The sequence below is a fragment of the Arachis ipaensis genome, chromosome B2, assembly GCF_059453495.1.
Source record: "Arachis ipaensis isolate K30076 ecotype BB chromosome B2, ASM5945349v1, whole genome shotgun sequence".
In the NCBI taxonomy this organism is placed as follows: Eukaryota; Viridiplantae; Streptophyta; class Magnoliopsida; order Fabales; family Fabaceae; genus Arachis; species Arachis ipaensis.
The window spans coordinates 111,649,290-111,664,738 of record NC_142437.1 but is presented as its reverse complement, the minus strand read 5'-3'; the positions used below and the strand labels follow the sequence as shown (position 1 = coordinate 111,664,738).

Here is a 15,449-nt window from a genome sequence, read left to right as displayed (position 1 = left end):
ATAAAAATATATTTAGTGCCCATAAAGTACTTGAAAAAGTATATTCATTGCTAATAACAGAATATTTTTATATATGGCATGATGAATTACCAAGAACTTAAATTTATATATATATATATACATGAAATGCAAGAAACTACTAAATAATATTGGACCACTTTTATTGTTTTCAAACTAAACTAATATATATATATATATATATAAGAATAAGAATACAAGATAGGGTAGCAATAGCATTAAATTAGAACTTGCAATATCCTGGTTCTTGGTTTATAACTTTCAAAAAAGGGTTCACAAAGAAAAGAAGGAAAAAGGAAGAAGATGCCTTGCCTTTACATCTCCACCAATGTTAACTTAGATGGAATTAACTTGGATCCAATCTTTTCTGAAGCAACATCTGCTATTTCCACAATCATAGGAAAACCTGAAAAGGTATGATATATACTGTCTTTCTTTGTCTCTGATCAGTGTTTTTTTGTTCTTTTACAACCAAAGTTTCTGAATTTTTGGGAATAAAATTCTGGGGTTGACACAAATAATGATTATTTTTTATAATATAATTTTGTTGTTCATCTGTTTGCTGATTGATGGTTATAGACTCAGTTTCTGATTGCTCTTTTTGGTGAGAGCTTTTTTATGTAATTGCTATCAACTACTCTTTAGCTTTATCCTCTGCTATGTTTCATTATCATTCTTAGTAAATAAAATTGGACCACAATTTTTTTTTCTCTCCTTATTATGATTTTCAGAAGTAGAAGCTTTTGATTGCTCTGAAAATTTGCAATTATCTCTCTCTTCCCATTTTCTGATTCAGTTTTGTAGTTTAGGGTATAGTTCACAGTAAGTAACTCTTGGTAGTTACAGATTCTCATTAGATTTGGTGCAACAAAAAATATATCTTTTTATATATTTGTATTAGTTTATGATTCACTAAATAAAATAAAAGTTTTATTTTGGAATTTGGAGGGATCAGTGATCTGAATGAAAGTGTACTAAACCAACCCTGTGACAGATAAACCTTAGCTTTAACTAATGAAAAGAAGACTTTTGACAAAAGAAGACAGGTTAGAAGCTTTTCTTGTAGGAAAGTGGGACATATTTTAGTGCCTTTATGAGATTGTTAAATGTTAATTAAAAGCAAAGGAAATCAGATCACAGGAACAATTTTATATATATAGTTGGAGTATGTAAAAACTTAGATATTAAATTACTCATTCTTATAAAATAAATATTAAAATAATATAAAAAATATTTTAATTTTTTAAATACGCACCATACAAAAATATTGCTAAAATAAGCCGGGCCAATTTAGATAAAATCTTTGCCAAACAAATTTTGTCATCATTTCAGATGCAGTACCCATAAAATGGAGTCAGGCATGTCAAAGCCATTTTTAATATGTTATCTGTAAAATCGGAGGACGTTATTTCTGCTCCATTGTCCTGAAATAGAGTTCTATTTCTCCTTCATCACCTGCAAAAATGAAATTCTATTTCATATCAATTTTATTTTTTAAAGGACTAAATTGATTATGTTTTTGCCAATGAGTTATAGCTCAAATGGCATAGTCTCCCCATACTCAATTAAGAGGTTGCGGGTTTGAGTCTCCTATCTTTGCTAAAAAAAAAAAAAAGTTGATTATGTTTTTGTTTATCATTTAAATAAAAAACATATGTACATTAACTTGTTATTTTCACAGGAAATGAATAAAAAGTTGTTCTTAACATTGTTATTTAGTTTTCTCAAAATAACAATTTTATATATCAATAAAATTTATTATTTTTAATTCATATTTGACTAATTCTAAATTTTAAATATTAAATTATAAATTTTAAATCATAAATTTTAATAATATAAAAATAAAATATTAATCTAAAATATTAATTAATATTAATAAAAAATAACCATATTTAGTTATACAAAAAATTAGTTATATATATATATATATATATATATATATATATATTAAAATATAAAATACAAATTAAAAATAATTTACAACATATTTTTAGTTTAGCAATTTTTTTAATCTAGTATTTTTAATTATTAACTTAATTTTTTTAATTTAATAATTTAACAATATATTTTTAATCCACACTTTTAAACATTGCATGAAGCCTACATGTGTTTGTTCACTGATGTGTTTGTCACACACTTCAACGAATGAGAGTTCACCAATGTGTCTAGATTGGAGATATAGGTTTCCATTTCGGGGGCAATGAAGGAGAAATGGAACTCCTCTATTTTTTGCAGGCGATGAAGTAGAAATGGTATTTTTTTTATTTTGTGATGATGCATCAAAAATGACTCTAACACGTCTGATTTTCATTTTATAGACACTGCATCTAAAATAATAACAAAATTTAAAATATTTTTTCTATTTATATTAATAAAAAAGCTAATAAGATATAACAAAGCAATGGCACGTTAGAATAAAACAGGGGGAAAAGCCAAAAAGGTTATGGATTGGGGAAAGAATAATTCAATACAAGATAATAAGTATCATGAATAATATATACTATAGGTAGAACATGAGATATTATATATTAATTATCGAATAAGACGTAAACCTTGCTTATATTTGATATCAAATTTTAAATTGAGTATAAGTTATTAAAAGAATAAGTATAGGAAATTAAATTTTAATTAATTAATATTAGTCAATTTTTAATTATAAAATTAATTTTATTTATATTTTTTGGAGACTCAAAATTTAATATTAAAATTTAATATTAGAATTTAAGGATAAGTTTTAAAATTTAAAAAAGTAATTAATATTGATTGAAAAAGTTAACACTACTTAAATTCTTAAAACAATATAGTCTTATATTTTAGGGTAAAAATACTAAATTAGTCCCTACGTTTAGACGTAATCTTTTTTTAGTCTTTAAAATTTAAAGTATTCTATTTAAATTCAAAAAAGTTTCATTTAGCTTTAATATAGTCCACTATGAGGTCAAAGTTAAATAATTAACGGAATATCCTACATGACAGCAATATAATATTAAAGTTGATAATTACTTAACTTTGTTCTTGTACTACTATTATGTAGGACATTTTATTAATTACTTAACTTTGACCTCATGGTGGGACTACATTGAAGCTAAATGAAATTTTTTTGGATTCAAATAGGACACTTTAAATTTTAAAGACCAAAATAAAATTACGTCTGAGTCCAATTTAATACTTTATCTTACATTTTATCTATTATTATTGAATAAAATATATAACTAACATAAATAAATAAAGTGTAACATGACTAAAAAATATAAGTTAAAAATATATTATTAAATTATTAATTTAAAAAATTAGATTAATAATTAAAAATATTAACTAAAAAATAAATTATATTTACTTTCGAATTTTTATCATAAATAAAATGTGAATTGACGTAGCATCAAATCATGAACTGTACATAATTCACACGTGAAGATGGGAATGAGTGGAAGAAGTGGATGCACTTGCTTGAAGAACATAACAGGACAGTAGCACCTTATCTTTATATTGAAAATTAATAATAGCCATTAACCAATGTTTGCTTGGCACCTAACACACCCTACCATTATTTGTTTGAAATTAATACAGTGATGTGAACATACACATACACTGAAATTAGACAGTATCAAAGTCAATTTGCAATTGATTTCAGACTAGAAGAGGAAATTAGTCTTCAATTTTGTGATTCTTATTGTCTGCCCATATTATCGCTTTTGCATAGTTGAGTAGAAATTAAAATTGTACCGTTTGTAACGGTTTTATATGAAATAAATAAATAAAATAAGAGTACTGCTAGGGAGCCAATGGCCTAAGCGTACAATGTGTACAATGGGCTAAATCTTTTGTCCACAAATAAAATGAACATCATCCATACTATCCAGAATAACCATTCAGATAGTAGGGATAATAAACATCTCATGTCATAAAATCAGATACTAGGGATAATAAACATAGGGATAATAAACATCTAGAACTCTAATACCATATCATGAAACCACTCATTCCAAAAACGTAATATGATAGGACAATGTAACACTAATGGTCATATTTCTAATACTTCCTAAACCTCCATTGTACACATTGTACGCTTAAGTCATTAGCTCCCTATACTTATTCATAAAATAAAATAGAGAGTAATTGAGTCACTATTTTTAAAAAGGGTATAAAAAATTATTCCTGAGTTTTAGAAAGTATGTAAATTAAATTGTTAATAAAATAAAATAAAATAGCATTTTTTTTTGTTAAAATCGATTTTGACTAAATGAGGGGTGAGATTCCTTTCTTGTAATAGCTGCATTACAAAATAATTTTTAATAACAAAATTTTAGTGATAATAACACAACGATTACTATATATTTTATTTAATTTATATTTGTGTGACAGTTATATATTTGTCATTATTATTATAGGTTATAATAGTAATTATATACTTATTGCAGCTATTAAAAAGACTCTATTGACAATTATATAATTGTCACTAAAATTTTTTAGTGATAAAATATAAAACGATTAATTATCTTGACCTTTTTTATTGCTACTAAAAAAAATAAATGGTCACTTAAAAAAAATTTCTAGCAATGCTATGGGCCTAAATTAACAAATGTTATAACTACTACTTCTGAGCTAAAATAATTTCCTACAAAAGAATTTACTCATGATGACTAAAAATTTATATGGTGTATATTGTGATTAATTTGTAACTTATTATTGTGTAGTTTGTGATGGTAATATTGAAGGGGTCAGTGGCAATAACATTTGAGGGAAACAAAGAACCAGCTGCATATGCTGAAATTGTTTCAATGGGAGGCATAAACAAAGAAGTGAAGAAGAAGCTTATTGCTACCATTGGCACCATTTTGCAATCAAAGTTATCCATACCAAGAACAAGGTTTTTCCTCAAAGTCTTTGACACAACAGCATTTAGGAGTAACTCCAAAATGTGATTATGTTGTCTTAATTAATATTATTAATAATGACACTCTTTTATTATATGTTATTTCCAAATTATTCTCATTAAATTTTTTTATCGTCAATAACAAAAATAGAGACTAATTTGGAAAAATCACATAATATAATATAAGTGATAATATATATTAAATTTGAGATTAGCAACATAACAAGCTAGTAAGCCTCAAGATTGTTTATCCCTGATCTTTCATTATTATTATTAATCAATTTTAAGTTTTAATGGGTGTACTACTACATGATTTTTGCTTAGAGAAATAAAGTTGATCAGAGTTTCATTCAGTTATTTATTCAAGGTAACTATTTTAGAGTTATTATTAGGTTCTCTGAAAATAAATCGGTACTAATACTTTAATTCATTAATTGTCTTTTATATCAACATTAAAAGTAAATTAAAAATATTAATAAAAATATAAAATGATAACTAATTTCAAACTAACAAAATAAATAATACAGGATAAGAATATTTATTTGCTCTCAGATCATTCAAGAAATTTTCGCTATTTTAGCTAAAAAAGATGCTAGTTATTAATTGGAAATATTACTAGATGTATGTGTTGCTAAAATGCCTAAAAAGATAGGAAAGATGAATATAATATAATAAAGTGTTAAACTAGTTCATAATATCCAACTACTATTATGACTTTCATTAAAATATTTGATATATTTAAAATTTAGCTCTCATTATTTAACAAGAGCATCTGGTTTAAAAAAATATAAATAAAAATAATTGTGAGTGATATCATTATTTAACGAGGAATGCTACGGGCCAGCAATTTTAGTGTTTTGTAACCATTAATTGGCCATCAATAATGTTTTTAATGATATGAGATTACATCTAATGGTGGAAAATCACTTACTTTTATTTTAATGGTTAAGTGCTGGCCAGAAAATACAAAAATGGTTGCCCTAAACTTTTCCTTATTTAACAACATGATGCTTATTGTCCATTTTCCGGGGCCAAGGGATCAAATAATAATCCGAGCAGTCACTCTCTTAAAATAAACATATAAAACAGAATATTGGAAATGTCTTCTTCAATGTTTGTAATATAGATGGTGATGGTCTCCCTTGACGATGATGAAAGAATTAGAAAAATATCACTTCTTCCAACCAAGCTAATCTAGGAGAGAAAGATCAACTATAATTTTTTATTTTTCTTTTATAAGTAGAAGACCACTTATAATATATATGTTTCTGGATCTTCCGTTTGAGAAACATTTAAATCATGGTTTGAACTTTGAACACAATGCATAATAATAAAGTCTTTATTAATATAATAGTTAATTTGGTCACTAAACTTACGCGTAAGTTTTAATTTAGTCTTTAGAGTTTTAATTATCTTTATTTAGTTCTCAAATTTTGCAAATGTGACTCATGTTAATCCTTGAAATAATTTTTGACACATCATCGTTAATAGAATGCTGATGTAGACAGTCAAATATCATGTTAGATTCTGTAAAACAACACCGTTCTGATTTTGACATTCAAATAGTCAAAAAATAACGCATAAATAATATTTATTGAAACTTTTTCTTTTTAAACAAGTGATATGATGTCATTTTTAAGCTAATTAAATACTAAAATAAAAATAACATCATTTTATGAATTTTAATGAAGTATCTAACTCTATTTTATTACTTCATTAACGTTTGTGTGTGAAAAATTATCACAGAAACTAATATAAATAACGTTTATAAAATTTAAAAATTAAATAAAAATAATTAAAACTTAAAAGACTAAATTAAAATTTATGACAAATTTAAGACTAAATTAAATATTAACTCGCCTTTCTTAATCCTTGCGATTTGTTGGTGCTTCAGCTTGAATTCGGGGAGAAAACCATCGGCTCTGATACCACTTGTTGGGCCAACCGTGGGAATCTCTCAACAACAAGGGAGAATTCAGAGAGGAATCAAGCGAGAGAACATAAGATGAGAAGACACCACATCCAACTCAAAACATTAAAGTGTCAAGTTAATGGGTCTCTCATCTTATAAATTCCTCACTCTTCTATACTTTCTTTGATGTGGGACTAACTTCAACATTCCTCACACTTGCAAGTTGCAACACTAACACAGCTTTTGGCACTAACGTTGATACACAAATAAATTAATGGCTTGATGCATGAAAGAAATATGAATCTAAGGTTCTTAGTTAGTAACAGTTATTTTTTATAATTTGACCCAATAGTGTTTGTTATTTATTTTATTTATAACATATTCACCATAATTATGATATAAAATTAACTTCAATCTACATTTTCTTTCTTTCCTTTTTGGAATGTAATGGGCTTTTTTTTTTCTCAGGCAAACCTGATTATGGTTCTTCCATTAAAAAAAATATATTAATAGTTATATCAATTTCTTGTGAAGTAGAAGTAGCTTTATCGATTATGGTTCCGGTTTATATTTTTGTGTCTTGGAGGTTGGTAGTTTAACTAAAATTGTTCTTATTCGTGTACTGAATAGATATATGCCCCCTTTGAAAGTAAAATATGTATAATTTTACATGTTATTTGGTGCTGGAAGAATATATATTTATTATGAAGCGAAAAGTCAAAAGAAATATTTAATGTCAACATAATAGAATTTACGTAAGCTTGTTAAAGAAAAATATGGATAAAAATTAATTTGACATCATAATTAGACTCAATGTGTTATAAAAAATTAACTAACAAAATTTAAAAGGTCAAATTATAAAAACATAATTCGTGTTAACTAAAAACAGTTGGATTTATAGTTTCTTCATTTAACCATTAATTTATTTGTCTACTAATATTAGTACCAAACTATGAGACACCAAGAAATCATTCACCCTTGAAATGAGATTTTTTTTTTTTCCTGTGATAGGTTGTTTAATGCTTTCATGTTTCTTTTTTTGGACGGTAACTTGTTTATTGAGCAATACCTTCTTTATTATCTTATGTTTTCTTTTTGTCACTAAAACTTTTTTTTTTTGACAATGTCCATATGGAAATCTCACGTAGCTTGGCCCGCTTTGAGTTCATGGCCTTCTTAAGATTTTTAATATGTCGAAATTAGGGGTGTTATTAGTTTGGTATGGTTCGGTTTTAGAGCAAAAACCAACCGAACTGATCTAATCGATTCTCTTTCAATGTCAACCAATCGATTTGTCATTTTTACACCAATCAAATTGAACTAAAAGCAATTTGGTTCAATCAGTTTTTTTTTTTAAATCCTAATTAGTCATGTCATTAATTATAATAAAATAAGATTTAAAAAAATTAATAAACTTAAAATAACAAAAATACATTAGATTTAAATTTAATACAATTTTAATCCATCTCAATAACTAAATATAAAACAAACACACATAACTAAACATAAAACAAACACATGAAATGTCTAACAAACATGAAACACTATCTTAAAATCAAACTACAAACTAACAAACACACTTTAAAATTAAATAACAACAAAATCAGTTATCATGATTAATCTGAATCCACACCAGATTCATCATCATCTTCTCCTATTGATGCAATTTTTATAAAATAAAATAAAGAAATCAATATAAATTATAAAATATAAAGCAATACACATAATTTATGAAAGGAACTTCAATTTTTTTTTTCATACCTAATTCAAAATTTTCAAACTCCCCAATAAGCTCCTCAAAATCAGTTATTATTGGAGAAGTACGAAGCCAATTAGACCAGCAATAAATTTAAATCAACAAATTAGAGCAAGTGAAGTATAGAATAAGTAACAACAATAAATTAGACCAACAACAACAAATTAGGACAAGTGAAGTATAAAATCATCAACAACAGCAACAAATTTAACTCAACAAATTAGACCAGCAACAACAATAAATTAGGGCTAGTGAAGTACATAATCAGCAACAAATTTAACTCAATAAATTAGACTAGCAACAACAATAAACTAAGACAAGTAAATTTCAGAACCAACAACAATAACAAATTTCATTCTAAAAATTGGTGAATATACTAGCCTCCGAAAAAGACATTGTTGAGTTGCAAGAGAGGGCTTGATAATGGTGTGGGGTTCTTGACAACGGAGAGGACTGCTTAGTGACGGCGAAGGTTTCTTGGAGACGGGGAGGTGCTTGATGACAGAGAAGATTGTCATGGTTGGGACTTGCGAGATGGCGCGACGAGGAACACGCCACCGTTGCAGAATGCGTGAGAAGGATAGAGGAAAGAAAGCTGTGTATGGAGGAGGAAGGAGGGAGGTGCTACGGATGGAGGGAAGAAGGCTCTATGGAAAAGAATGGAGGGAGGGTGGTAGGGAGATTCTGAATTTCAGAGAGGGAGGGAGGTGTTGCATCTTGCATGAATGAGTCACTCACTTAAGATTGGGGATTTTGATGTTAAGTTAAAGGGTAAAATTGTAAAAAAAAAGTATGGGTAAACAATAAAAATATTAAACAATGTGAACAATGGATATATTGGATGTTTAATTCACTAGGTGTGCGGATGGTTATTCTAATATTAAGATTTAAGTGAGTAATTTGAAGTGTAGTGTGTTTTATTTGAATTGGGCCAATTTTAGGATCCGTTGTTCATATTGTTCAAGAAAGTCATTGGTTATCTAGCATAAACCAATTGTAAAATCATTGACACTGCATGTTATTCCTTGGTTCAATTCGGTTTTCATTAAGCTCATCGAAAATCGAACCGATCGATTTTATCGAAAAACGGTTTTTTCGATTTTTAGATTGGTTGTTATAAATTTTGGTTTGGTTTTACGGTAATTTTTAGTTCGATTTTACAGTAAGTTTCAATACAACTAAATTTCTATAGTGGTATTTGAGATTCACGATTTTCACCATTTTAATTCCTCAAATTCAAAATTTACTATATTGGTCCGCAAGACCCAACTCTAGGCACCAATTGGTCCCTCAACCCTTTCAAATGCTAAGTCAGAGAATAGAGTGCTGGGTTGGCTCTGACTTGCCATGTTGAACACATGGCTAAGCGATGTCATTTTATTTTGGTGGTTAAATAAAGTAAAAACAAGGTCATTTTAGAAAATGAAAGAACATAAATTCGTTTGTATATTATATAAACTCTTTTCCGTCTTCTCATTTTTGTCTTGTTTAAGCGCCAAAATGAAACGACATTGTTTAGCCCTGTGTCCAGTGTGGTAAGTCAGAACATGCTCAACATTCTGTTCGCCGACTCAGCGTTGGAAAGGGTCCAAAAATCAATATAGTGCCTAGAACTAGATCTCGAGAACCCATATAGTAAATTTTGGATTTAATGGATTAAAATAATAAAAGCTGTGAATCTTAATGACTACTTAAAAACTTTTGTCATCGCAATACCACAATTTAAAAAGAGAAAAAATGGTCACAATACTAATTGCCACAATTTCCTATAATTTGCGCACAATCACATGTTATCATCTTCCTTTTTTATTAACAAAATAACTGCCCTATGACGAAGCACTTGAATGAATAAACTTCTTATTCATTAATTTCTCCAGTTAAATCTTAAGCTCTGTTAGTTCCCACAATGACATTCTGTATAGTGCGGCTGATACACGCATCGCTTTGAGTATTAAGTATGTTGTAAACTTTAGACTCAATTAAACTAGTGATTGAATTGGTCCTCAAAGGAATAACAATCATTTTGTTCACTTTCTTATTAACGGTTATCCGGTGCAGTTGGTGGAATCGATTCTTATAAATTTAGTAATAATATATATGAAAATATGAGCCAATTAAGATCTCAACATTGTCTCTTGTCACACATAATAAATCATAAAGCTGTCATGCTATTTAATATTAAGTCCAAACGCAACTTCATTTACATAACATAAAAAGGATCAAGTTATAGTTATAGTAAGGATTAAGGAGGTCAAATACGAAAATAGACATACAAAATTTGTCATAATAAACTTACTTGAATACATATTATTGAAACATAGTAAAATATTTGAATGGATCAAGCTCCTCTAAAAAAAAGAGGTTAGTAAAATAAGAAAGTGAAAGTTTAATCACCCTTAAATCAAAGTAGTAAGGTTCATATAAGAAAGAAATTGCAAATTCATGATTAATTCATTAATTTATAACTTTACAATTTTTTTTACTTTAAAAGATTTTTTTTCTATTGAATACATATTTAAATTATGGTCATAATTATCTTTGTAGATTACTGTTCACTAATGATATTAGAGTAAAAAATAAAATAAAAATGTTAGGTACACATAAAAAATTATTTACAAAATCAATCATCATGTATTAGTTTAGATGTTTAAGGAAGAAAAAAAAAAGAGCCAGGAATAGAAAAAGAAACAACACACTAAGCTAAGTCACAATGTAGCAATTCTAAGTTTCTAATACTACTTTAGGCAAAGATACATGCTAGATGAATTTAGTAACATCACAGACAATCACTTTTGCTAAGCGGTCAGCAACGCTATTGACCTCTTTCTAACTACCAATTCTACCAACTCAAATTTGAAGGAAAAAATAACATGCAAATAACGATATTCTCTCTCCTCTTTTCCTAGGGTTTGAAGGAGTGTAGCACAAAACTTCCGTACACATCGTGCTTTTCTGTTACTGTGCAGCAAAAATTGGTGAGATTCTGTTCCATCAAACACAATTAACATGTCAAACACAAACACCATACTAGATACACAAAACACAACCTAAGACCAAGAGAATGAAGAACTCGTGGTAGTGTTCAGCAATGAAGACGTGAGGAAAGGCATACAAGGGTGCGAAAATAGCTTAATAGGAAGATTACTAACCGAAAAAAGTATCAACAGCGCATGGATACAATCTGCAATGCAGAATATTTGGAAGAAACCAGAAGGATTGAGAATAGTAGAATTGAAGCCCAAGATCTACCAAATCTTCTTCCAGAAAGAGACAGACTTAGATAGAGTGCTGAAGGGGAGTCCATGGTATTTTAGAAACTCGTGGTTTCTTTTGTTAAAATGGGATAGAAGCGAGGATCCAGTAGAGAAAACACTAGACAAAGCTGACATCAAGGTGCAAATATGGAACTTACTTGAACACTGCAAGACTGCAAGCTTAGGGTAGAAGATAGTCTCTGTTTTGGGTGTTGTTAAAGAATGTGATGTTTTTCAAAACACAAGAGAACAAGTGTGTTTCATAAAAGCCACAGTAACTCTTAACACCAACAAACCCATCCTAAAAAGGGCAAATATTGGTAGCAAGGACGATGGGTTGATCTGGACAGATTTCAAATACGAAAAACTACCCAACTTCTGTTACTAATACGGGCTGATAGGGCATGAGAAAAGCAACTGCCAACAAGCAATAGAGGATAAGGAAAAGGGGGAGAACAAATCTAAAGAGCTGGGACCATGGTTGAAAGCTGATTTGATAGGAAGCATAGTGAAAGTAGTGAAAAATTAACAAAATGGAGATTCAGAGGAAAGGAAGAAAAAAAACACAATATCCCAGCAAAGACTTACTGTAAGAATGCTAGAAAAATTGGAAAAAATAACAATAACAGATATACCAGAGTCATCTACCAGCAAGGAGAAGGAGGCAGAATAATTACAATACAATCCAGAACAGAGAGCAAGGATAGAACAAGAAGGAACAGAAGAAATCCCTTTAACACTAGTGAAGTAAAACAGCAACATACCGCTGATGATGGCCACTGAATTCCTACCAGAAAAACCAGAACAAAAAGAGAGCATAGAAAACATAGAATAAGAAGCAAGAAGGAAAGAAACAAAGAAGAAAGAGATGAGGGAAAAAGAGAGGGAATCGATTCCAACAGTTTTGGAAGAGGTCACCAGCACAAAAACAGCAAAGGAGACAATAAAGCAAGGAAACAAAACTTGGAAGAGGCAAACAAAGACAAATAGCAGCAATTAAAAAAAGGGAAAGAGAATACAGATTTTGGAGGACAAAAGAGGAAGGCACTAGAGTTTGAGGAGATGGAGATTGACAGTACTGAGGTGAAGATAATAAAGATTAACGGAGAACCCATAATTCTAATGGCAGAGGCTACTCAGCAGCCCTGCCAAAGGCCATGAAGATGATTAGCTGGAACTGTTATAGACTTGGAAACTCATGGTCAGTTCGAGCTTTGACAAAGCTCATTAAACAACAAGGACCCAACCTTGTCTTCCTCATATAGACAAGGAGAAAAGAAATAGAAATGATGAGAATGATGTATAAAAGAGGGATGTGAGGGTGATGGTAGACAAAGAGTTGGGGGCCTAGCAATTTTGTGGGGCAGCACCATTAAGGTAGAAGTCAGATCTTTATCTACCAATCATATAGATATGGAGGTGGAAGTGTTGAAAAAATAAGCAAAGGTGGAGAGTAACGGGGTTTTACGGGAAGCCGGAGAATGAAAATAAACACATTAGTTGGGATCTCTTAAATTCGCTAGGGAGAGACTCTAATTTGGCATGGATAGTGTTCGGGAATTTCAATCAAATCATGAGACAAGAGGAAAAGCAAGGGGGAACCCGGTTACTTATTCGCAGGTTCAGGGCTTCAGGGATGCCGTCTAAATAAATGAACTTCTTGACCTTGGCTTTGTGGGCCTCTCATTTACATGGACAAATGGCCAATCAGGGGAAGATAATATCTAAGACGGGTTGGATAGGATTTTGGCAACTATAGAATGGAAACAAACATTTCCAAAAATAATTGTCCAACACCTCAGCAAATACAAATCAGACCATAGCCCTATTTTAATTGATATGATGGGTGAAAAAAATCGAAGAAGGAAGATTCCTCACAAGTTCATATTTGAAGAATGTTGGTTAAGCAACGAAGAGTGTGAAAAAACCGTAGAAGAAGCGTGGAAAGGAAAACAAGGACTCATACAAGGAAGAATAGCTTGTTGCGGGAAGGAGCTAGATAAATGGGGGAATAGGCTCTTTGGAGACATACAAAAGAAGATAAGAAAGCTACAAAGCAAACTCCAACACCTAAACACCATAAAACAGGAAGAAGGAGTCATCTTGCAAATCAAAGAGGCGGAAGCAGATTTGGACGAAGCTCTTAAGGAGGAAGAAATTTGGTGGGCTCAAAGATCCCAAACCAATTGGCTTAGGCATGGAGACCAAAACTCTAGATTCTTTCACCAAAAAGCTTCAAAAAGAAAGAGTAGGAATTGGGTGAAAGCCATCAAGAATGACGCCAGAGTAACACATGAGGAAGAAGAGAAAATTGAAGTGGTGATGGTAGAGTATTTTGATAACATTTTCAGGTCAGAGGGTATGGAAGAAGCAAGACAAGCGGCTGATGTAGTGAAGAATAGGGTTGACACAGAGAAAAGAGAATTCCTAAATCAGCCTTTCACTGTTGAAGAAGTAACCCAAGCCCTCAAACAGATGCATCCAACCAAAGCACAAGGACTCGATGGTGTACCGGCACTCTTTTACCAAAAAATGTGGAGAATTGTGGGTTATGATATTACTAATTATGTGCTTAATATTCTAAATCATGAAGCTGATCCCTCCCCTATTAATTCGACCCATATTTATATGATTCCAAAAATCAAGAATCCTAGATATGCTAAAGACTTTAGGCCCATCTCTTTATTTAATGTTGTTTTTAAATTAGTTACCAAAACTATTACAAATAGACTTAAACAAATCTTTTCAGGTATTGTTGGAGAGTTCCAAAGTACCTTTGTGCAGGATAGGTTAATCACTGACAATGGATTTGTGGCATTCAAAATTTTTCATTATATGAAGAAGAAGGTGACAGGCCAAAAGGGTACATTGGACTCAAATTAGACATGACCAAGGCATATGATAGAATAGAGTGGTGCTTCTTGAAAGAGGTCATGATATCAATGGGTTTCTCACAAAGATGGGTGAATTTAATCCAAAGATGTCTCTCGACGGTGACTTTCTCAATTTTGGTTAATGGAATCCCAAGTAAACCGATTCTACCAATACGGGGTTTGAGGCAGAGAGATCCACTATCTCCCTACCTATTTGTTTTGTGTGCGGAAGTACTCTCAGGACTCCTAATCAAGGCCCAAAACAGCGAGATTATCAGAGGTATTAGAGTTACCCGACAAGTTTTTCAGATAAATTGTAAAACCCGATCAAACCGTAATTAATTAAATAATAAATTAAATAGGAGAAAATATAGTTGAAAAATTTAGAAATTGGAATTTGATAATTTAAATATGATATTTGGACTCAGTGAATTTTTCTGAGTCAAAAAACATAGTTTTCTGCGTAAAAATGCGCACTGGAAATTTGACGGGCAATACCGGCTGAGATCTATCCAGTACTGCAACTGAATAAATTAATTATAAGTGAATAAGGTTAGGAAATGAGAAATTATAATTTGGGAAGTTAGAAATATTTAAAATACGATTTAAAACTCTAATCTTAAAGGTTTTGGCCCAAAGTTGGACCAACGGGTCAAACCGAATGAATCGGGTCCAACTGGGCCCAAGACCCAACAATCCAACATATATAAACTTTAGTTATGAGTATTTCAGCTCATTTACCCTAGGAAATGAGAGAGAGGCG

At 30.2% G+C, this 15,449-nt stretch overlaps 1 protein-coding gene across 1 annotated transcript; it reads left to right on the top strand.

Moving 5' to 3' along the window:
* The first annotated feature begins 203 nt into the window (after window positions 1-203).
* Window positions 204-5,185, top strand: LOC107625809 (uncharacterized). Its single transcript, XM_016328533.3, has 2 exons — window positions 204-432; window positions 4,713-5,185. Exons 1-2 carry the CDS (start codon window positions 322-324, stop codon window positions 4,938-4,940), a joined length of 339 nt encoding a protein of 112 aa, XP_016184019.1. The 5' UTR covers window positions 204-321; the 3' UTR covers window positions 4,941-5,185.
* Window positions 5,186-15,449: the final 10,264 nt, after the last annotated feature.

What these genes read in the sequence shown, in the direction of transcription:
- LOC107625809 (XM_016328533.3), top strand. Translation starts at nt 322, where the DNA reads ATGCCTTGCCTTTACATCTCCACCAATGTTAACTTAGATGGAATTAAC. An exon ending in TCATAGGAAAACCTGAAAAG is followed by an intron (nt 433 to 4,712) that starts GTATGATATATA and finishes ATTATTGTGTAG; the next exon opens with TTTGTGATGGTAATATTGAA.